The sequence below is a fragment of the Talpa occidentalis genome, unplaced genomic scaffold, assembly GCF_014898055.3.
Source record: "Talpa occidentalis isolate TD23 unplaced genomic scaffold, MPIMG_talOcc4v2.1 talOcc4.11, whole genome shotgun sequence".
Taxonomy (NCBI): Eukaryota; Metazoa; Chordata; class Mammalia; order Eulipotyphla; family Talpidae; genus Talpa; species Talpa occidentalis.
In genome coordinates this window covers 42703791-42728360 of record NW_023601104.1, presented here as the reverse complement: position 1 = coordinate 42728360, position 24570 = coordinate 42703791, and the positions used below count along the sequence as shown (strand labels likewise).

Genomic DNA, 24570 nt, shown 5'->3' with positions numbered 1-24570 from the left:
TATCTGTTTCTCCCTCTTGTCAGCTCATTATTTTTCCTTGTCCTGGATTCTTGGGAGCTTTACTATTATGTGTCTTGCTGTGTTTTCCTTTCGTCGTGGAAGTTTGGTGTTCTTCTTGCTTCTTGTATAATCAATTTTTCAGCTCCTTCTTCTCATTTGGGAAGTTCTCTTCAATTATATCCATGAATATTTTCTCTGTTCCTACATCTCTCTCCTCTCCTTCTGGAATTCCTATAACTCTTATATTTCCTTTCCTCATGGAGTCAGATAGTTCCCGAAGTCTTTCTTCATTCTTTTTCCTTCGTACTTCTCTTTCCTTTCTGTTTTGGTTCTTTTTATTTCTGTGTCTTCAAGATTACTTATTCGTTCTTCCATTTCATCTATTCTGCTTTCATTGCTTTTCCCAGAGTTCTTTAGTTCCTCCATTAATTCTTTGATCTCCTGCATTTCTCTTACTTCCCTCTTTAGGGACTCAATTCCTTCTTCTGATCTATCACTTTTTTAATCATGGCAATTTTAATTCTCTTTCTGGAAGGCTCAGAAGTTTCTTCTCCAAGTTGCTGTTGTTGCAATCTGGGGAGTGGTTTTCTTTTTGTGGTGTGCTTCTTTCCTGAGGATTTTTAGGTTGCGTTGGTTCTTCTACTCCCTACTGTCCTGTTTTCTAATTTGTCGTATGCGTTGGGACACTGTGTTGCTCGGACTGACTGACATCTTGGGTGAACTTCTCCGCTCCCCTCTGGCTCTTCCAGGAGCCATCTCTGTCTTCTGGGGGAGCTTTCTGCTGTTTTTAGGCAGTTTTTACTGAAGAAATGTCCCTGTTCTCAAATGGCGAAGCGGGATGCAGTCCCTGCGCCTCCGGTTTCAGGCACACTCTTCTGCGCACCTGGTCTGCCCCGGACGTGGGTGCCTGCTCCCTCTGTGGGCTCAGACTGCTGGTCGGAAGGGGCCTGGCGTGGAATAACTTCCTGGCTGGCCACTGGGTCCTCCAGAAACCTTCTTTCTGCCCTTTTCAAGCAGTCTTAAGAAATGTCCTGTTTTATAGGGTGTTAGTGACTTTTTTTTTTCCTGGTTGCTAGGTGGCGCCAGAGATCTCTCCTATTGTCCTTGGGGGGCTGTTTTTCGCCTCCCCCCACCCCGTGGGACAGGGAACAGAGCGGGAATGGTAGGGTACACCTCAACAGCTTTGGGGTGCTGTGTCTGCCTTGTGCCCCACCGTCGTGGAGAACCCACGCCCCGAATTTTCGTGCCCCGGGTCTCAGTTCAAAGCCCTCAGTTCCAGGACACGGGCTGTAGCCCAGTTCAGTGGCGCAGGAATGGCGCCTTTTGCACCGCTCCCGTGCCTGGGCGCCTGGTTCCTGCTTCACTCAGGGAGGGACCTTCACCTCAGTGAGGACCTCCGTGCGTCTCCCCGCAAGCCTAGGTCGCAGGCGCGGGGACCTGGGCAGCCGCGATCCAGGTCTGCACTTGCTTTTCAAGCTCCCCGAGCGCGCAGCGTTTCCGCACCAGCTTACCGGCAGCCCGGGCTGTGTGCGCGTCTCCCGGGGTCTTTGTTCTTCTCTAATGGCGCCCGGAGCCGTTCCCTCACCGCCGCGGCGGATCCTGCAGGGTTCGCCTCAGCTCCCGTTCACGGGGTGTGGTGGCTGCAATAGTTCCTTTCCACTCACAGTCCCGCTTGCTGCGTCGTTTGTTCTTGTTGGTTGTTTTGGTTTGTTGTTTTTCTCCCTCTCTGCCGGTCAGAGAGTGCCGCCTCTGTGGGCGGGGGAGGGGAGCAGGGTTCTGCGCTTCCCTCCCTTCTAGTCCTCTTTTATGGCCACTTTCTTCTTCGGGCAGTTCGCTGGTGTCACCCGTTTATCTTCCTTGTCCCACTTCTCACTGGGACCTGCCGCTTTTCCTCCCTATTCACTTTTTTTAATGGGAGATCTTACTCGCAGCGTCTCCTCGCCGCCATGTTGCTCCGCCCCCACCTTCACTGAGAGAGCTTCTTAACTGTTTATTCTGTTTTCTCTTATTCCTATTCCTAAACTAGCAAGAATTTTAAAAATGATCTCAGTCCAGGTGACCCTGTTTTAAAATACTCGTACTTAATATTTATGTTCTTATCTTATTACGATGACCTGTAAGTCCATACATAACCCTCCTGCTTCTCTCTCTAATCATTTAAACCACTTTCCCCATGCAGTAGACACACCAGTCTTCTTTTGGTTCCTAGAACAACACATCCCAAATTAAAACATTATTTCTTCTGACAAGTCTTCCTCACTGCTTTAGTCCTCTTGCCCTTAAATTCACTATGACAACACATTGTTAAATGGCTGGCAGTTTTTAAATGGTGTGTATGTGTGTGTTACACATGTATTCTGTGCACACACATGTGTGCAAACACATACCTATACACTTATACATGATCTGACTCTTGCTTCTAGGCTGTAAGCTCCTTGCTGCCATGAGCTGGGGACTGCCGGGAGAGCACGTCTGTTTTATTTACAACCGTGTGCCCAGCCCGCTTCTGCAGAAAATAAGTGACAAAAAAATTCAATGAATAACCAAAGGAACCAGCAGAAAGATTTGGGAAAGGCTAATGAGAATGAATCACCAGATGGTTAAGGAAGGAAAGAGCATCATAGGTTGAGTAGCCATTGTCAAAGGTTCAGAAGTGAGGGAAAAAGGTGTGTTTGAGGATATTGATTATATTCTGTGAAGACTGAGGGGATTTTGTGTGTGGAGAGCAAACACTTCTATTTTCACATTGTGTAATGTGCAATTTATGAAATATTTCTACTAGAAAAACTTAGAAAATTAAATTTTCTTTAATTTTTAAACATTTGTTTACCAAACTTAATTCATTAACTTCCCTTAATCAACTTACAGTTTGATAGAACTGATTATTTCAACTTCTGTAGATTCTACATATGCAAAATTAAAGTATATGCAAAAATAACAATTAGAGTACTTAAGAAATATCATATTAAACTTGTGATCAACTATCCGCATCATAGCTTTGATTTATGTCTTCATTGTTTCTTCATTATAGATCTTCCAAAGTTTATTATTCTTTGTTTTTCCTATTTCTTGAGCCCAGAGGAATTGGGTTGTCAAACAGTTGGTTTTCAGTGCAGTCACAGGCCTGGATTCTTCTCCCAGTGGGATTCAAACCAGAGTCCCTAGCACTTCACTGGCACCCTTTTATAACTGAATTTGGTGTTTCCCATCAGTAATACCGCTGAAGCCCACCCTTTTTACATGGCTTGGCTTGCCAGTGTCACATAGTTTTCTACATGTCTTTATTATACATTGATCTCACATGGTAGCATTATTGGATCATATAGATGTAATATCATAACTTGCCAAGTTACCTAGTGCTTTCTTACCCTAGATGCAATCTGGTCTGAACAGATAACTGAATTTCTAAGGAAGAAAGTGCATTCCCTACCTTAGACCACATCACTGCTGCTTTTTCTCCCTAATGGTTATGTTGATTGTTGATGCTCACTGGTTCCTACCCTTTCTGAAACAAGTCACACTTTTATATATAGATAAATTTGTGAAAGTAACAAAATACCCCACTATTTTCATACTCCTTAGTAAAATCAACAAAGTAAATTAAGCAGACAATTCTAGTCAACCTTGGTTTATAATTTCAACTTCATTTTTGTGTATTTTATGTGAACATATCATTAACAAGTTATGACTCCCACAGCTATAGTATAGTAATTATCATCTTCATTATTATACCTTTTATTACTAGTAATAGTCTAAATACCACAACCTGTCCAGTAGAATCTGCCTTAATCTGATTTCATTTTGCTTTTTGCACTAGCCCTACCATCTTCAAAGGTATCTCTGTTGCCTGACAATAAGACATTTTTTGGCCTACCTGAGTCTTCCAGGTATAGCATTTGCTCCTTTCCAGAACACTTTGCTTTCTTTTAACAGAAAACTGTGTTAGACACCAAAATATAAGTGCTAAGTTTATTGCCCCCCCCAAAAAAAAAACAAAAAACCACCCTATACTATTGTTAGTGTATTGACACCCTTAGGGACAGAGCTGGACATAGTGCTCTTTGTTAAGCTTTATTCACATTGATTTTTTTTCCTAATGAGAATTTATTATATTCTCTACCTATGGTAAGAAACTGATAGAACTTGAATGATTTACTCAAATTCATCAAGACTCTTTAGAGCCCGAAGTTTCTCTCTTCAGTCATGGTTAAAGCTGAGTGCCCGCTGTGGGCCCCACTGCACATGACTCATTCACCCCTCACAACAGCTTTATAAGGTAGGTGCTACCCAACCCCGTAACAGATGAGGGAGCAAAGTGAAGCACAGAGGGGGAAGCTATTTGCTCGAGATCACACAGCTAGTATGTAACAGGCCACACATGTTGAATAGACTTAGTTTCAGCCAGCAGAATAGTAGAAGGTTTGCAGATTATATATATCAGGACTTGAAATTGTAGTTGTGAAGTAAAAAAGACTAGTTCCAAAAGTAATAAAAGCAAAGCAGATCAAAACCAGTTTGTAGCCATGTATACCAAGATGGGGAACAAAAGTCATCTTTGGTTTTTGACCTCAGAAAGGGCTCCCTCTTTGAAATCACACTTCAGCCAACCTGCTGAGAGCCTAATATTCTTGGAACAAAACAGAACCAAAAGAAGTGTCCTTGAATTTGTTTGCCTCATGCCCTATTATTCCACTAAGAACATGTTCATAAGAGCAAATTTAAATGAATTCTAAGGATGGGTGAATTTCTCTACATAGCCTAAGTTTAATTGTTTAACCCTTTAGTGAATATGAGCAAAGTCCTAAGCATTTGACTCTTGCTACTGGGAATATTGGGACAGTGAATTGGGAGGAGCATGAAGACACAGATTTCCATGGTGGGAGGGAGGGCGGGACTGTGCTTTCTCCTGATGCCTGTGCCTGGCACCAGGCTGAGGTTCCGCTAAATTACCTTCACATCGCCAGCAGGAGCTATTTACCTGATAGAATGGGTCATTCTTCTTCCTTTGGTAACACCAGCAATAGATAACTCCAAGGTCTCATTCAAGTAGGCTTTGAGTTTATGGGTTTACAAAGTATTCCTAAGCTCTAAGCCCATTTTTCTATGTCATCCAGTAGCAAGCAACAAACAAGTTTCATGGTCCCTGAAATTAGCCACCAATTTAAGACAAAAGATAATTCTGGAACTGCCATTCAGCATGCTATATCTGTTCTGCTGCCTCTATAAAGCAAGCCTTTTTAATGTAATTACATGACTTGTCCATCTATTACTAAATTGATGAGGACAGCTTGAATTTATTTATTGTTTCCCCTTTTCCTTAGGAGTCACTGAAGCTTGTTGTAGCATTTCACAAAGCAAATTCTGCAGAAATTCACCCTAAAATAATCAATGCAAACTGATCCTCTGAGTAAATATGGGAAATTCTGCTAGAGATTTCTCCTGTTCCCATCCCTACTTTCTTTTGATTCACAAATTACATTAGCATATTAAAGGTTTTCCAATAAAAGAGCCGCTGGCTAAATCTGCACTTCACAAAGTCGTTTCACCACAGGATTGAGTTTTTATGTAGCACTTTTTTAAACCACAGCTTCATTGGGAAATGCTGACCTAGTCTTTAAGTGCTTTGAGGTCAGCTCTCAGCTTCTTTGTATTTGACTTTTCTGGATTCTACATACAGGTGAGATCTTGCAGTTTTGTCTTTCTGGGTCTACCACAGGTGGGCAGGGAGGTGGAGGAAATGGCCTGGTCAAAGAGTACAAAATTGAGGCTATGCAGGGTAATTAAGTCTAGAGATCTTATGCACAGCATGACACTAGAGTTAATAACACTGTACTAAAGACTGGAAATTTACTAACAGATTTCAGGTGCTCTCAACACACACACTCACACACAAAATAGTAACTACATGCAGATGATATGTTAATTAGTTGTAGTTATTTCACAGTGTATGTATATATCCAATTATGTTGTACACCTTAAATATATATACAACTTTTATTTTAAAATTATTTTTAAAAGATTTATTTATTTATGCATACAAGAGCTGGGGTACAGGCCAGAAATGTGGGGGGTGAGAGGCCTCACCAGAGACACAGTAGGGAACAGAACAGGCAGACTGACTGAAATACACTGCTGAAAGGAGCAGCGGGCGAGACAGGAGAGGCCTGCTACACCATGTGGGTTGTCCCCTGGCCGGCCGGGGATCGAACTCGTTGCAGAGGCTTCAGATTGCTTCATAGTGCGGTGCTTAACCCCTTACACCACCAGGAAGGCCCTTAAAATAATTTTTAAAAAGGACTTTGAGGACAAGATCTCAGTGATCTTGAATAGGCTACTCATCTGAGCACTTATTTCCTCTATTCTAAAATAAGGGTAAGTATCTATTCCCATGAGGAATTAGACAATTTGCCACAGCACCTTCACAGAGCAGTCAGTGGACAGTAGCTGTTTTGTGGTGACCAGCTGATGTCCACACTGCATCTGTGCTCTGTTTGGGTTAACAATGCTTCCTTTTCAAAAGGCTTGATGTCACCTGGGTTTATAACAGAATTTATATGATTAGTCAATATACAAAAGTACAAGTGAAATGGAACCTTTTGGAATATTCTCCATCTTAAACCGAGCTCCTAGAGGTTTGTCCAACTTTGAAATGCAGCAGTCTGATTAGTATTGATCAGTCAATGTAATATAGAAAGAGCTTAATTTGCCCCCCTCACAGATGATTAATGGGAGCTGTGAATGAAGAACCAGCTCGTTTCACCCAGGCGGGCCTTTGCATTTAATCACTCTGTTTGTAATAGTTAATATCATCATTATGATTTAAATCATTATTCATTTATAAAATATTCAGTGCAAGTTACGATACTAAGCAGTACCTCCTAGGAAGCATCACATTCACCAGGCCACTGAATTCCACCAGTGGGGGTGGAGGTGACGGCTCATCTCAGGGGGCACTAAAGTATGTCAGTGGTTCAGGGAGGCTTCGGGGCTGAGAAGGGATGCTGAGGATAGAGAACCAGGGGTCCATGAGGCTTTTCTTTTTCCACTGTGCCTGGTGGTGGACATGTTGAGCAATGAAGATTAGAGTAGAAAAGAGGCAAGAAAAAACATCTTGGTAGGGGAATCCCTGGTGGCTCAAGGGATTAAGCACTACACTGTGAAACGATCCACAGCCTCTGCAGCTTGAGTTCGCTCCCAGGCCAGGGAGCTAACCCACATGGCACAGCAGACCTCTCCTGTCTCGCCCTCTGCTCCCCTCAGCAGTGTATTTCAGTCAGTCTGCCTGTTCTGTTCCCCACTTTGTCTCTGGTGAATCCTCTCACCCCCTGCACCTCTGGCCTATACCCCAGTTCTTGTATGCATAAATAAATCTTTCAAAAAAAAATCATCTTGGGTAAATCCCATAGATTTGTATCCAGTAAAATTAATTTGAAAGGCACTAATACTGGACCAGACTTAAGTGTACCTTATATCTTCCCATGAAAATAGTTTTGCTAAGTAAATTAATACTGTAGATGAGACTAGAATAGGGACTATTAATCTACTCAGAGAATAAATTATTATTGAACATTATGGACATAGGATGTGAGAGTTACTAATGTTCCCAGCCTATTAGCAGATTTAATATAATGAGCTCCCTGCCAATTTTTGTGAGTTTACTGTATTAGAACCCAAATCCATTTTATATGTTTTTTTCCAAAATTGATTTTCCTTTAAGTTAGTTTGAATGAATGGGGTTTTATTATATGGTTATTCCTAAGTGGTTAAATTGATTATAGAGTAGAAGTAATCCAAGCAAAACTATTAATAGATTCAGTTTTAAAAGAGTAATCTGAGATGAGCATATTTGCTCTACAAGGACTATAAATTGGCATATATTTATTCATCATTTAGATGATTTTCCTAAACAAGATAATTATTTTGGGGCCTCCCTGGTGGTGCAAGGGGTTAAGACGCAACCTATGAAACTAACTGCAGCCACCGCAGCATAAGTTCGATTCCCAGCCTGGGAGCAACCCACATGGTGCTGCAGACCTCTCCTGTCTCTCCCGCTGCTCCCCTCAGCAGTGTATTTCAGTGAATCCTCTCACCCCCTGTACCTCTAGCCTGTACCCCTGTTCTTGTATGCATAAATAAATCTTTAAAAAAATTATTTTGCATTTCAAATCTCTATATATACGTATACATGCACACACACACACACACATATATGTAACTGCTGAAAATTCTATTTAAATTGCCTCTTTACTAGCTATGGAATTAGGAATTTTGATTACTAAGATATAAGATACAACCTGAAGCCTGGCATGACTGAAAGAAATTATGTTGCTACCTGGACTGTGAGCATTTGTATGCTTTTAAATATCTCTCTCCTATTGTCATTTTCAATGTGCCTTTTTCTTTTTCCCTCATTTCCTATGCATTTCAATTTCTTTTAATTGTGTTTTCAAACACTGACTGGGTGCAGTGTTATAACTTCATCTCTAGTTGCTCTCTCCATAAAGTCTTCTCAATCACTTAGCATAAAAAATGCCAACATATATTTAAAAGCACATATTGAGTGGAACTGATGTAATGCAACATCAAGGAAGTAGGGCTGATCTCTGCTCTGCTCTCCAGAGACTATAATTCAAAAGGTAGTTGATTTTATTTGCTGTGGTTGACAACCTCTTCTCTCACTGCTTGAATAAATTTGGGTATTAACATGCTTCCTGTCTATTTAGTGAGAATTACCGTTCACAGGGCCTCAGGAGATTGTATTATTTCCAGATTTAACTCAGCACAATACAATGGGCCCCAACTTTTGAGTTAGGCACCCTGTTTACAAAGCACACCTTGATATAATGAGTATGTATTCAACTCCCTTTCTGGAAGCATGCTCAGCTACACACAGCAGGACATACAAAGATATCTGAGAGGTTTCTTCTGTGACCCTCCAGATAGGAGGGGGGAGAGGAGATTTGCAGTAAGTTTGGGTCAGATTGTGCCGTTTTCCACAGTTTCTGGAGAGCAAATGTTACCTAGGGAGGCGGAGAGGCAAACATTCATTCAGTTTATGTACATCTTCGTCTTCGTTTTCCCAGCAACCACATGGGGGACATGGCATCACTCTCATTTTAGAGACAAGGAAATCAAAGATCATAGAATTTAAATTACTCCCTCAAAGTCACTCCACCAATGGTGTCAATATAGCAATGCCTGACACATACTATGTACTCAATGAATAGTTTTGAATGTTGAATGAAACTTTTAGGGAGGCAATTCCAGCATGCATCCAGAACCATAAAAATGTATATGAACTTCAAACTTACAGTTTCACATCTAGGAATTATCAGAAATATAGTCAGAGTATACGTGTGTGTGTGTGTGTGTGTGTGTTTGTAAATCCAAGAAGGTAATTGCAATCTCAAACTTCCAAACTTTTGGAAACACACCAAATATCTAAAAGGGAAATCCTTGAATAAATTAATAATAGTGTCATACAGCCATTATATGCAGTGTTTTCCAAGAATTCTTCATAACATGGAAAAGTATCCACAATAGGATATAGAATTAAATATATACAATATGATCTCAAGCATGTTTTACCAAAAAATGCAGAAAAATTACTAGAATAAAATGTATTATATATACATTATCACTAAAGAATTGGATATTATATGAATTTATTGCCTTTTATAGTAATGTATATTCTAAATTTTCCACAGTACTATTTTAAACTTATAATAAAATAGGATGCTTTCTGTTTTGTATTTTGATTTGCATTGACGTCACAATGACGTCTCATTCCAGTTAATGCAGATTGCGTCACTAATTTCAATATAAGAAAAGTCCCGTGAATATTTACTATAACACAATGAGCAAGAGAACTAGCTCTGAAGCTGGACTTCAGGGTTCAAATTCTAGCTCTGCTCTTCACATACTGTGTGATCCTTGGCACATTGCTGAGCCTCTCTTGCTTTGGTGTTCCCATCTGTAAAAATGGGATTGATGATTTGCCTGGCACATAAGGTTGTTGAGAGGAGCAGACCTTAGTAAGTGCCAAGAATACAATAAGTGTTCAGACAGCTGTTGTTTTGGTGTTGGATTTATTAAGCTTTTTAACTCCTGTTATTTTTACACATTACATTTGTTTATTTTAAGGCTTGTAGCATTTTTTAAAATAAACTCCCTCTTTGCTTTTACTATAGCACAAACATTCTTTTTTGCATTTTATTGTTGACTTATTTCACTGAAGTCCAGGCACAATCTCTAGATGAGATAGTTCATTGGACACAGACTAAAAACCCTTAGTCATTTTGCAAGTTGAGAATTTCAGGACCCACTCAGATCATGTGACAGCATCAGTTCTATGTCCAACCCTCTGCTGAGCCATGAAGAAATTATAAAGATGACACATATTCCCTGTCTCTTAAGCCAGTGAAGAGTCGTTGAATGTCTACCACACGCCATGGATTGTGAGGACAGACGTGACAAAGACTCCCTGCCCCCGAGGAGCTCACACTAGATATCAGCAATTACATGCAAGAAAATAAATGCACCATCTGAAATAGATACAAGATATTGTGTGTGTTGGGAGCAGCAGGGGTGTAAGGTGGGCTAGACAGTGTTTCCTAAAAGTGGGTCTGAAGTGTACTGAAGGACTAGGGAGTATGTGGAAAGGCCGAAATGAGAAGCAGAGTTCCAGACAGAGGTAGCGGTAAGTACAAAGGCATACAGGTAAAACAGGGTACATTTATGAGAAGTTAGTTAATTTGGCAAGGCATTGTATCAGGGGATGCTACGTAGGAAGGAAAGTGGCTGGAATTCCAAGAAAAGAGCTGAGGGAGAAGCAGGCATGTCAGAGATCTCAGTTTTATCTTGGAAGCTATAGGGAGATGGCAATAGATTTGCCTTTTTAAAAATGTAATCATGGAGGGCCTCCCCTGGTGGCGCAGCAGTTGAGCGCTGGGTTGCGAGGCTGCCGGCAGCCTCTGCAGCGCCAGTTCGATCCCCGGCCACTGGCGAGGGTCCCACAAAAAATAAATAAATAAATAAATATGTAATCATGGAAGTGTGGAAGATGGACCAGAAAGGGTATGAAACAGTTAGATGAAAGGCTTTTGCTATAACTGAAGGCAAGAGGGCCTGGGTCAATACAGAGACACTGAGAGGGTAAAGAGGATGAAGAATAGAGAGCTGATAGGAGGTAATCTTTAGTTGTATGGGGTAAAAGTTAAGGTAGGCTCCCAGAGTTCTGAACTGAAGAGCTGATCAGATAGTTGGGTCATTCACTGAGCAGGGCCCCAAAGAAAAATAGGTGTGAAGGGAAATATAATGTGGTCAGGTATAGACCACCTGAATTCAAGATGACTCACCTGGAGTTGTCCAATGGGAAACACAAGGACCTGGAGCTCAGCAGCACAACGAGCCAAAGAAAAAAATATGGTCATTGAAGCCATGAGCTGCATAAAATTTCCCCAGGAAGAATCTGTAGAGTGTGAGAGAGAAAGGGCCCAGGACAGAACCCTAAAATTCACAGTATTAGAACGCTTTCTAGGAAGATTCCAGAAAGAAGAAAATAGGCAAGCAGGAGACCCAAGCCAAGATGAGAAAGATTCAAGAATTGGGGAATGATCCACAGAAAGTTATGGTGCTGTCAGAGAAGTTATAGTCCATTTGGGAAGCCATTGCATCTACAGGTGAAGAAATAAGGTAGAAGAGTTGTCCATGACTGTACTTGATTAAGCACCCAGATAGGGATAGTGGATAAGATATGGACAAAAAAGCAAGAATGGAATTGACCTGAAACATGATCAAGATAATTGGACTTCATTGGGCCAAAAAAAATTCATAAGAGTTGAAACCAGAAGAGGCTGGTTTCAACTGAGGCGATGAGATTTGTTCCAATCTATCCTCATGCCTTGAAAATAGCTGAAAGTGGATTTTCTATTACAGTGGTCAGCAGAGTCATCCTTGAATAGTGACGGTTCCCACAGTTCCCTCTTTTAGTTGTAAGAGTTAAAATGACTGTTGACTAAAGAGTTTAAAATAAAATTGGGTACAGCATTACCTGACATCTTGTATAGGATTAAGGAAGTCATGACAAGAAAGCAGTATTCTGAATGCAGCAGGTGTTCATTTCAGAAACAGATGTGACTAGCTTTGAGGATATCATGAGGGTCAATTACAATGAGAAAAAACAAGTCCTGGTTATATACCCTCTTAATTTTATGGTAGCTGATTCCTGGCTGTGATGTCATAGATGCCCTGCTCTATCTTTTCCCTAGCCACTGGGAGTTAAGCTCTGGGTATGTGTAAGGAAGCAAAAAAGGAAAGAGATTTTCTTGTGGCCCTCCCCCGCATTCCTTTGTGTCTTCCAGTCCTAATCCATTTCCCATTCCATCCCATTGGAGTCTTCCTTTTTGAGAGTACTTACTTTGCAATGCAGCATGGCCTGTAACTCTGCATTTACCAAGAAGAATATCTTGAGGACAGAACAATCAGATGTTACCTTGGGAAATAACCTGTCAAAACCTATCTGTGCTACCTCTCATCCCCCATGCTTCTGGCCTGTACCCCAGTTCTTATATGCTTAAATAAATCATATAAATAAATCATATTTTTTAAATAAATAAATCATTTAAAAAAAAAAAAACTATCTATGCTAGCCTGCTCACAATTCTGTCATAGTGATTGTTCCCTTGACCAACACCATATCTGCAAAGGGCAAACTACAGAAAGTTCACTGGCAAACCAGTTTCCAGTACTAGCCGCATCATTTCCTGAGTGATACCATCTCATGCAAGCCACTTAAACTCAACTAGCCTGTCTTCTCTGTAGAATGTTTGTGGCAATCAAGTGAGATCATGTGTGTGAAGGTGCTCTATGATTTCAAAAAGTTAGACAGTAGTGATAGGCTACTACATAGTCATGAGTATGTGTGAAAACAAAGGGGAGACTGAGATTTCTCCTTCCAAATCTGTTCTAAAGATAGAGGCCTTCCAGTCCAACCATTGCATTTAATCTGATTTCCCCAGAGCCTCATCTCCTCTGGTCCCTTCGAATCTGTGCTGATTTATCTTGTCTTACATAGTGCTTGACACAACTGAGTAATACTAAATTAACTCCATCCCCCTTCCCTCAATGCGCAGTGGAAGCCCTTGCAATCCACCCCTGAAGAAGGAAAATGGAAGACAATTTACCAAGTACTTCCACTGGGCAGGCACTTTCTTTGTCTGAGATTCTTTGCTACAAACCACACGCTATTCCCACTGAGGAGAAATTAAAAAGCCTTTGCAGCTGAGACCATTAGAAATTACATTTCTATTAAAAGCTGTCTGTGGCTAGATGGATCCATCCCAGGAACAAAGTTAAATGATGTAATAAACTTGTTCAAAGACATAAAGCTATTACATAAAAGGCCATTAACTATCTTCCACTCAATGTTAACAAAAGATATTGTTCTTTTGGTTGTCATATTAGAGGTTGCTGGTTCTGTGAGTTCTGCCTCGGCCAGGTCTTCACTGTTGAATTCTGTTTCCCAGTGCGGCAAATGGGATGGCAAGGGTGTGACCATCTTCAACTTTCTCTGTGTCATCACACATGAATTCAGGAGCACTAAGTTTCTTCTAAGACATGTTTCTGTCACTGTTTTCTATCTGCTTTTAAGTGGGCTGAGGCCCCATGTTTCCTATATTCTCACTTAATCGGGTCCATAGGTTCTTGGAAATTTAGACTTTAAACTAAGTGATATGTAACAAAAGTAGGTCCTTATAGGGTAAATGGTTTTTAGGCTTTTCTGCCCTCCCACAGTTAGGATTGCCCTGCCTGATGGGGCACCTGCAGTTGTTACATTGTTGTGTTATTTACTTCTGTGGACCATGGGAGGAGTATTGAGATAGTTACCAAGAGAAGCAGAAGCAGAAGCAGAAGAGGCAGAAGAGAGAAGGGGAGATAGAACACCTGAAGAAAGAGAGAGAGAGAGAAGCCTTGAGTAAAGACTTGCTGGGGGCTTGGAGGCCTGCAGGCCTCCTGGCCCCCCAGCACCCCGGCCTGCCATGTACCTGTTTGCCACACTACATGTAAAGCTCAATAAAAGCCTAAGAAAGCCACCGAGGGCTCCAGGACTCTCCTTTACCCGGTCTACGGGATCAGAAAACCTGCCCTGTGGCCATCCTGGCAGCACAGTCCTCAAATAATATCACTTCTTCCATGTCAAATCCATTTGCTTTTTCTCATCAATTGTTTATGAAACAATGTTAAATGAAAATTGTTATTCAGGTACCTGCTATATTGGAGATCAGAGGCAGGGAGGACCAAGCACCCAAGTCAAAGCCTCAGATTCAAGGTGTGGAATCAGTGCATCTACTCTGAACTTCGAGATTAATTCAGAGCTTCTCACATGGAACATACATTTAGGGATGAAGGGAATATGGAGGAAATTGGAAGGGAATGGAAGTAATATGGAAGGGAAAAGCCAAGAGGCATACAGAGCATTGTGCCCACAAAAATTCTGTGTCCCCAATATCCCTGTGGTTATTTACTTAAACCCCAGGTCAAAAGAAAATTCACTTGGGCCTCCCCAGTGGCGCAGCGGTTGAGTGCTGGGTTGCAAAGCTGCCCGCAGCCTCTGCTGCGCTGGTTCGATCCCCAGATGCTCCCCGGCCACCCGAGGAGGGTCCCACATGGTGTGCAGACCTCTCCTGCCGCCCGCTGCTCCCCTCAGCAGTGTACTTCGGTCCTTCTGCCTGCTCTGCTCCCCGCTCTGGCTCTGGTGAATTCTCTCACCCTCAAGCGCTTCTGACTGTACCCAGTGCTTGTATAAATAAATTAATTAAAAAAAAAGAAAATCCACTTAAGATTTGTCTTGTTTAACTTGCCTAATTCTATGAACTTGTAAGGATTTTCAATTCAAGTCCTAAACCTACACAGGTCCCGTTCTTTTGAGCCTCACCAGACACAACGCCAGTGAGTGAAATGAGTGCTGTGCAGGCATTGGGGTGGGAGAGAAGCTTTCAGTGCTTGCCCAGGTCATGTCTTCCTACCAGTGAACCAGTCAGGCCACGTCAGGAGAAATGTTGGCTTGTTCCCTTGACACTCAAGGCCTTTCTATGGTGTGACCTGCCCTGCTCTCACAGGGTGCTCATCCTTGGCAGGGGTCTGTTGCTATAGGCCCAGCCAGGTTCTGATGCTCTTGCTGTCCTTATTCAGGAAACAGCATCCTCCATTCAGCGGCTGACAGCGTGACCAGTGCTGTACAGAAAGCGAGCCAGGCCTTGAATGAGCGTGGGGAGCGGTTAGGCCGAGCTGAGGAGAAGACAGAGGACTTGAAGAACAGCGCCCAGCAGTTTGCAGAAACTGCACACAAGGTGGGTCCTGCAGAAGGGCAAGGGTCTGTATTCTGGGTTGTCAGGGAGTGTGGGTGCCAAGAAGTTTGTTCTAGTATGTTCCCGATTATGAAGATACTAACTCAAGCCCTGTTTTGTTTTGTTTTGTTTTTTTGTTCCTTTACACAGTTCCCATCTGCTACTTAATACTAGAGTCATGGCTAATTTCTTCTAGGGCCTGTTTCTTGAGCTACTTAGTAACATTTTCATCCCCATCTCTGACCTTAGCATATTGGGAAATTTGAATCCTTTTTAGTTCTTGCCTACAAGTTTAGAGCTCAAGTTTCAGGGAACAGGATGGGAGTGGTGTGGGATATCAGGTCTCACAACCTCCCTCTTCCCTAGGTCAATCTCAAAAGAGGACTTTGTGCTATTCTTTCTTTCTTACTTACCTTAGTGTCCCCTTCTGGGCTTGAGCCCAGCATCCTGTGTCTTCACTACAGGAAGAGTAGGCTCCAGCCCCAGGGCACAGCACCCCTCAGGGTTCGTTTTAGGGTCATGGGTCTGCAAGGCAGAGCTGACTACTGCAGATCTGCCTATGAGGTTCCTCCTGCTTCTAAACCCAGAAGCTGACATGTCGCATGTGACTGTGATACACATGCGCGCACACACACACATTCCCTAAAAATACAGCTTTCAGAAGGGGAAAAGGGAGTTTTTATTGGCAGCCAGCTATAAGGAGGAAACAGAGGGCCTGTTGGTCAGGTGATAAAGAGGATTTATTACTGTTCTGGTGCTTCAGATCACAGGGCAGTTCTTTTCTGGCTAGTGATTCAAATTTAGGTTTCCAGAAACAACTTCTGCAGATAAGTGTTGGCATCCCAGACTCAGGCACTGGCTCTTCAGATACACTTTTCAGGTGACCTTTGGGGGAAAAATTAATTTGCTTCAACAGAAAACTCTGCTTCTGCTGAAGTAACAATAATGCATAATCTGGAAAGAAAAGAGAAAAGCTGACGCTCAGGCCCTACCATGGATCCGATTCAAGTGAATGCTTCCTGCCTCCCTTCTGCATCCCCTTTACAGAGACCTGTCCCATTGTGTCATTCATTCCCTATTGTCACAGGAGCTTGCTACTCAGCTGCTTTGGGGACCCATTTGGAGTTCCCTGGAGGAGAAATTGTTAGCACATGACTAAGAGGTACCCAGGGACCCCAGATTATTCAGGGTGCAAGCTCTAAAAGGAGTTCTGCCATCTGTGCAGAGAAAGACAAAGGAAGCAGACTCTCCGTTTGAAAGATTTTTAATATTTGGTGTACATAGAGAGAGAGCAAAGAAAGGATTTCAAATAATGGTTTCCCAATAACACCCTAAAAATTACCCATCCCTCATGGCAAATGCCCAAACAGGCCCAGCCTAAAGTGGGGCCACTGAGACCCAAAGCTTACAAGTTGAAGGTACTTCTGGGAGAGAACCATAGAAGGCATTAGGCAGGTCCCAGAGAGCTGGGGTAGAAGGAGAAACTCAAAGTTCAAAATCTGCCACATAATCCAACATAAAACCAAAATCTGCCAAGGACAAGGAATAGCCTCCCCAATGTGTCTCTCGCACACATGACTCTTTCAAGTCGCTCTTCCAAGTGTCTCTACATGTCTCTTCTCCAAGTGCCTCTTCCAAGTACCCCCTCATCCCCCAACCCCCCCACCCCCGCTATTTACATGTCCACCTCACTCCTTCCCAGCGGCCCACCACCTTTTGGAAGTCTGGTTCATGGCATGCTGGGACTTGAAATCTGAGGTAGCTGCATATAAGTGGGTGGGGAAAATGGCGCCTCCCTTTCACAGAGATATCTCTGCAACAAAGTGGCCAGATTTGCCTGAAAATACAGGCAGCTCTGCTAGAGGCCTGAGCTTCTCTTGCCACTGTTATCACTGAGGGAGCTCAGATTTAAAGTTCCCCCTCATCCCTCCTTCCCTTCTCCAGCCTCCACGATAAAGAAATAATGATGAGATAGAAATGCTGTGATCCTTGCCTCAGCTTAATTTATAACAGCAGCAACTTTAGTGGTTGAAATGGGGAATGGGAAGTGGAAGTCCAGGGAAACATTTACAGTATTGATTTGGGGCAATAGAAGGCCAAAGAGAATAATCTTTTAACTGTCTTCAAATGTGATAGTACAGGCAGTTCTTTTTTGTGCTTTACCATACAGAATAGAGCCATCAATAGTGCACTGATAATATTCAGCTAAAACACAAGTTTAGGTTAATGATTAAAACATGGACTAGGTTACCAAGGAAGTCTGTGAAATTGCTCTTCCTAAGGTGGAGTAGACAATACCTGCAGGTCATCTATGTGGGCATCCCCCTCATAGAAGATTGTGCAAACACTGGGTTGGACAACCTATCCAGATGGCCAGAATTGTTGGCCCTCGTCACCCTGTTTCCCTGGTGTTGTATCAAATTTGCTAGGTAGGTGGGAAGGCAATATGGTATGGTAGTAAACATCTTGTGTCTGATTTACCATCTCAGTGACCTTGGGCAAGGTCTTAATTTCTCTGAGTGTCAGTTTCCTCTTCAGTACACTAGGGCTAATTGATGATAGTACCTACCTGCTAGGCTGTTGAGAAAATTGAGTTCAAACCTATAAATCTATTAGCCTATACCTGGTACATATGTAGCTAAGTTAATATTAGTTACAATTATTTCCATAAGAATGTTTTATGCTGAACCTGCCCTAATTAAGTTACATGCTGAGCATTGGGGGAGGATTGAAGAACTGTGGTTGAGGCTCCCAACACAGGGATGGGAGGGATTGGGGGTGAAGATTCTGTGCCTTCCTAAGTGAGGTGGGTAGGCCTCCCGGCTAAATACTGATTCTTTCTAAACAGGGAACTATCCTTAAAACAGAAACTGACTAGACCACCAGAGGTAAAGGGCCTCTGACTTTGACCACCCAGAGGGTCTATGCCAGCCAGTTACCTGTTTTCAGTAGAGATGGGGCGTGGGAGGGCTCCCCTTATTGTATGGGGGAAGGGACCACTAGTATCTATCAGTGTATTTGAGGGAATGCGAGAAAGATACTGTCATAGCCAGACTTCAGTTTTCTAAAATTGGTATGTGTGCATATGAATCACTGGCCTTGGCAATATTCCTAAGGAGGAGATTGACCTCTTTAGGTAAAATGTGGCTATTTTCCTAGGGATTAAGTCTTCTAATTTGGACTCAATGGTGTAGGCTGACCGTGAAAATATCATTTCCTTGAGCAACTCCTGGCCAGGCCTGCTAGTGGGAAGAGAGTTCAGAGTGACAACCCAGGTCTTCTGCCCCCAAAACTAACAGGGCTGAGTTGACTCATAAAGAGTGGGCTGTGTTTACAATTCGAGACACAGGGCAAAGCAGAGAACTGCAGTATCAGGTGACAGTTCAAATCAGGGTGAAAGTGTACAATCCCAGCTGGCAAGCATGGCACACCTTTCTCGATTACAGGAGAAAAGGACCTACAGCTCCCTAAAGGTTTCCCAGGACTCCTGCAATGACCCAGGCACATTAGGGAGTGGAGAACCTTTGCACAACCCTACCATCAGGATATGTGGGTGCATATCTCTAGAGAGCAGATGGAAACCACCCTGTGCCCCAGAACCCATGGTCCTGGCTTGAGGAGGTGTGGTTCCTGAGCTGTGAGCTTGGCACCATCTCAGCCTTCAGGAAAGTACAGCTCAGCCCAAGAGCGATCTGCTCCCTTTCCCCAGCCCCCAAAAGTACAGCATCACAGTGTATGCAGCGCTCTGACAGCCCCACTATAGGCTGTGAGTCAGCAGGCAAGAGTTTCCCACACCTCAGCATCCTCAGCTGACATTTCTGGCAGAAAGGAGTGGTAATCAGCCCTGTTTTGCACAAGTTTACCTTATAGGGAAGGGAGGAGGGGCAAAAGGGAGGGAATGTCTTCCTTTGTCCCCACTCACCACAGTCACCTACTTCCTTTCTGTCGCTGAGCCAAAGGACTTCAAGAGCCAGGCCCCCCGCCAGTATGAGTAATGATTTATTATTTTTATCATCATCATCATTTAGGTGAAGTTATATTGCATTGAAAGAGAAAGGTTTGAAGTTTTAAACTCCATTTCTGTAGGAACTCTGACATCTAAATTGATCCAGAAGGATTTGAGTTGGAAGCGATATTTATAGACATGAGGAAACTGAGGTACAAAGCAGTTGTGACTTCAGAGCTCGAGATCATACAGCAAATTTATAGCAGGGAAGCAACAGCACTCAAATATCCTGTTTCCATTTAATTCAGTGTTCTTTCTGCTCTACCATCTTGCCTTCTGAATTCTGCAGTGTCTAATTTCCAGGGAATTTAAAAAACAAAAAACAAAAAAAAAAAAAATAGACAGCATGAAAACAATGCCACTCTGCAAAACTATCACAAATACCAAAATGTCCAATTCAGCTGTTTATATGCAAAGCTGAATTGCTCAGATTCTGACACACTGTAATGCCAATGTCACTCCAGACACACCATAGTGGCCACCAGGGCCTAGTCTCAGTGACCACCAGGGCCTAGTCTTAGCAGTGTCACAATCACAGCTGCAGATTAATAGCTGTGGGTGAACTGGCACAAGCCTATTAGTTGAAGGTTAACAGCTCAGTGAATAACAGGACAGCAGCACTAATCAAATATTTATGGTTGGTATTCATTATGCACAACTTAACAGCTCTGTGTTGATTTGAATGGTCCACGTTACTAAATAAAGTGTACAAACTAGAGATCAGGCAAAAGTGGAGGCATGGGGGCCTCCCCTGGTGGCGCAGCAGTTGAGCGCTGGGCTGCGAGGCTGCCAGGAGCCTCTGCAGCGCCGTTTCGTTCCCTGGCCACAGGCGAGGGTCCCACACACACACACACATAAAAGTGGAGGCCATGCAGTGTGGTCAGGAATGGGAGAGACCAGGCTCTGCCACTTCTATCTACCATGTTTCCTAGACTTTAAAGGCAAGTTCAGGAATGATTAGCCACCTCCACCCTTCTTGGCTTAGGGGAAGCCAGCCAAGAGCTTAACATGGCAACTAAGCACACTCAGGATGCACAGACACTGTCTGATGGTTGACCAGCTGCTGGTGTCAGCACTGTAGGAGGTCTGAGTCTTCACTTAGGCTGACTTTACTGGGCGGAGGCACCAGAAACTCGTTCAGCTGGGGTTTCCTAAGCAGAGATTATAGTAACCATGTAAGGGCTAGGTCCACAGCTGCGCTCTCCCTCTTGTGACCGAACCAAGTGCATGGACTGCAGCGGACCTGTTGGTGCTGCTTTTGCAGGTGACCTACCTGAGATGCAGGGTTATGACTTCTTAGTCAAAGACGTCAAGAAGGGAGAAGGGGAGACTCCAGCCCTGCACCACCCTGGAGAAATAGATTGTTGACGTCTTCCAGGATGACTCAGGGACCACTGGGTGGCATCTGGGAGGGGGGAGAAGAGAGAGGTGCCCCAGCTGATAATTCAAGGACCAAGAATCTGGTTGTGATGCAAATGACAGCACTTACTACAAATGTATTGCCTGCAGAGAATCACCTACTGTTTGCTCAAAGGCAACCTACATTGAGGAATCCTGCCCCCTCCCCCAAATCACTCCCAGGCCCTACCTCAGGGACTAATCCCTAAATCAGACTCTGGGTACTGGAAGAATTGCATAGGCCTCAGCTCTGGCTTCTGGTTCACATCTGTGTATGAGCTTCTTGGCAAAGCTGAGACTGAGAAAAGGCAAGTGGAATTTCATTTTATGTTCTGTAACTCCACACATTTCCTGAGCTCAGGAAGCCGTGGAACGACACGGTGGGGTGTGGGTTCCCCATTTATAAAGACCAACCATGTCAGTAAACCACATTTCTAAAATAGTAGTGGGAGGAGGAGTAAATCAAGGTCTGGCTTTGGTCTCTTGTTCAGCCCTCATCACTAGCAGCACAGTTTCATTGCCAGGTACTTTTTGAACCCGGTTGAATGTCCAGGCTAGATATTGAGTGGATTATTGCAGAAAATTTCTCATAGTTGTTGATTTTGAATCCTTCATGGGATGACTCCTACAGCTGTGGAATGTCGGTGTGAGCAGGTGCCCAGAGACTTTGTTTGGTTCCCACCTGTTCCTCGGGCAGGTGGCCCATTCTGCCTGGGCTCTGGCTATCACAGCGGCATAAAGGAAAACCAACCACGTAGCCCCCTCCCCGGCCTGGACACACGCTTGCTGTGAGGAGTGAGAAATGCAGTGCTGGGTGACTTCTGGGAAGAGCATTGCACATTTACTGGAAGCTGCTGTGAATGGCACGGAAATCTACCACCTCGAGGGGAATCTTGGTGCTGCTCTTACTTGCAGATTGGGGGCTTGGGGGGCTGCACAGGGAATTCTCCCCACTGTTAAGAACATCTTACTTTTCTCATCCCTCTCTCTCCTCAGCTTGCCATGAAGCACAAATGTTGAGAAACTGCGAAACTGCCTATCCTGGTGACCCCCCTAAGAGAAATGGAAGAGTTTGTTCTGCGGTTTTTAAAAGAATTCCGGACCTCTGCTTGCTTCTTTTTTTTCCAGTATATGGACATTTAGGGTTTTTGGTTTTCCTTTCCAGGTGTTAATAGGAAAGAAAAGATGTTGTGTTTATACAGTTCCCTAAAGATCTTGCTAAGAAATGCTGCAAAAGCATCAGCTTCATTTTGGTGTCCCCCCACCACCCCCCACCCCCCACCCCCGAGTGTATGTACTTGTTTGTTTTCCTTTTTAAAAATTTTTCATTTGCTAGTTTGAATATGAAACTTGGACTAAATGATACACTGAACTGGGTCTAAACTGGCAACATATATTTTGTCCTGACATTAAGCAGGAAGATATTTTAATGTGGTCCCATCAGATGTTTTTTTTCCTGGATGGAAATAAAAGTGGAGCAGTGATTGGTGACTCTCAGTCTCCTAGCTACTCTTAATTTGAAGATTAAGAATCTATTACCTAAGTGTGTATTATGGAAAACAGTTGGATCTATCTGGGGAAACAGCAGTCTTGGATTTTGCTCTTATGTCATAATGTTCTGCATAAGCCATCACCAGCATTCAAAAAAAAAATCAAAATCACGGATAGAAATCTACTTACTGAGCTACAGTTTAAATACTTCCACTACTTGTTTAAAGGCTGATTATTTAGAACTATCATCTGAAGGATAAACGTTTGAGATTGAAGACCTAAGGAAAAGCCTATTTAAAAACCTCGTGCATTCATGAATGTTTCTTTTGTCATTGCCCTAAACTGAGGTAGCTAGTATTGAAAAGAACTTGGATTTTTATCAAGAATTGATTTGTCCACATAAAGGTTCTGTGTAAACAATAATGTGAAAAGATACGACATTTAAAGTCTTTTTTCTTTTCTTTTAACAAACTCATGTCTAGCTTAGAGACCTTACAGTGTCCTTGAGAAATGGTCTTCACTTTTCTTGAGATCTGAAATTTGGAGGATTTGGTGTTATTGCTGTCTACTTATTTAATGTAATTTAAAGTATGGGTTTCTTGACAGATTGCACTTCATGACAATTGCAGCTTGCCTGACCTGACATCATTGCATTGCAGTCGGATTAAATCAAGTTGGTTCACACACCCGATTTTTATATTATGCAAGATAGGACTGGGCTTAAAGTCTGGGCATTCTGTTTCTTAAGGAGTTAAAATGCTAATCCTAAAATCTGTGCTTTTTCTTCATGCAACAAGGAGACAAGCTGCATATCCCAGACACCCCGCGCACCCACCCCCACCCCAGCTCCCACTGTTCTGCACTGACTCTTAAACCACTTCAATGTTCAGGATCTCTTTCTGCTCCTTCCTGCCCGTTGAGCCCATTGAGTCTACGTGTATGGTTGCCTCTTAAATATAAGATAACTTTCAGATTATTTATGCTGATTTATATATCTTAAGTTCTCCTGATAAAGAATTCTCGGGCAGATAAAGTTGATCTATTGGGGTGGGGATGAAGGGATATCGTAGACTATATATGTCAAAAGGGAGATAGGATTTCCTGCAGACAAATTTCTGAATCCTCTTAGTGAAATCATCCAGTTCAAGAAAACTCTCTGTAAATTCAGGTAAACTATATAAGTTTACTAAAAGATTTTGTACTTTTCTTTTGGCGTCTTCAAAGTTTAAAGAAGCAGTGAACTTGTTATCTGGCAAGTACCATTAGACACACTTATAATTTCTAAGAAAAGCGCAAAATGTCGCTCAAAAGATGTTGTATTTGCAAACTTCTGTTCAGAAAATACACACACACACACACACACACACATGCACACACACATTCATCTTCCCAAATTGGATTCTAGCCTCAGAGATATTTGGTATGAATAATTGAAAAGATAAATCTAAAACCTCCTCTGACAATCAGCCAAACTCAAAAATAAAATTTATTGCCAACTATCTAACATCAGTGTTTGTGAAGCTGCTTCCAAAGTAGCAGAAGATGAGGTCATAAGCATACTGTGAATCTTGAGGTTCTTCCTCCCTGGTAGAATTGTGATAGTACTCTTCATAAATACCGGTATTCCACATCTGCCCTCTTTCCTCACTGTTGGTCCTTTTAGACTCACATCTTCTTGGAAATAGACTGGATTAGGAAAAAGCCTATCTGAATCTGAGCTTCTCCTGTTGATTTGCTTCCAGGCTGAGTTCTTACGCTGACCTCCCTGTGTCAAAGTCCTGCCTAGCTCTCTGTCCCACAGAGACCAGATCAGCAATCCCTGCCCCTCCTCTTTCTCCTGAGCTCCTATAAAGGACCCCTGTGATGACACACATGAAGGCCTTTGCCATATTTTTGTGGAAGGTGCTGCAGTACAAAATATTAATACAATCTAACCTAGAGAAAGTTGCTAATGACTCACATTATTTGGGACCAAATAGTTTGGTTGAGCTTGCTAGAAGACATTTCATTTCTGTACTTTACTATGAGTTTGGCGGATACTATATTTCTGTGAAAGACTTCTTAAATTGTATTGACAATGCATAAAGAAAAGAACTTCCCAGTGTTACCACTTCTTGGAAAGTAGCTGTAGTATTCTTCACTAGTATTAGATATCTGTGTACAGGAAGTATACAGTTATTCAGGTTAATGTTTCATATTAAAGAATGTATTTGTAAAATGTAACAAGATCAGTAGTTAACTTTTTTTAAGCTCTAAAAAAAATTAAGATTATGTGTTAGACCTAAAATTATAGTGAAATCTGTCTTAATACTACTTTTGTGGCTAGCA

The 24570-nt window shown here is 42.6% G+C and overlaps 1 protein-coding gene across 1 annotated transcript; it reads left to right on the top strand.

Moving 5' to 3' along the window:
- The first annotated feature begins 10668 nt into the window (after positions 1 to 10668).
- Positions 10669 to 22027, top strand: LOC129145406 (syntaxin-binding protein 6-like). The gene is made up of 3 exons (XM_054692871.1): positions 10669 to 10699; positions 15193 to 15350; positions 21748 to 22027. Exons 1-3 carry the CDS (start codon positions 10669 to 10671, stop codon positions 21769 to 21771), a joined length of 213 nt encoding a protein of 70 aa, XP_054548846.1. The 3' UTR covers positions 21772 to 22027.
- Positions 22028 to 24570: the final 2543 nt, after the last annotated feature.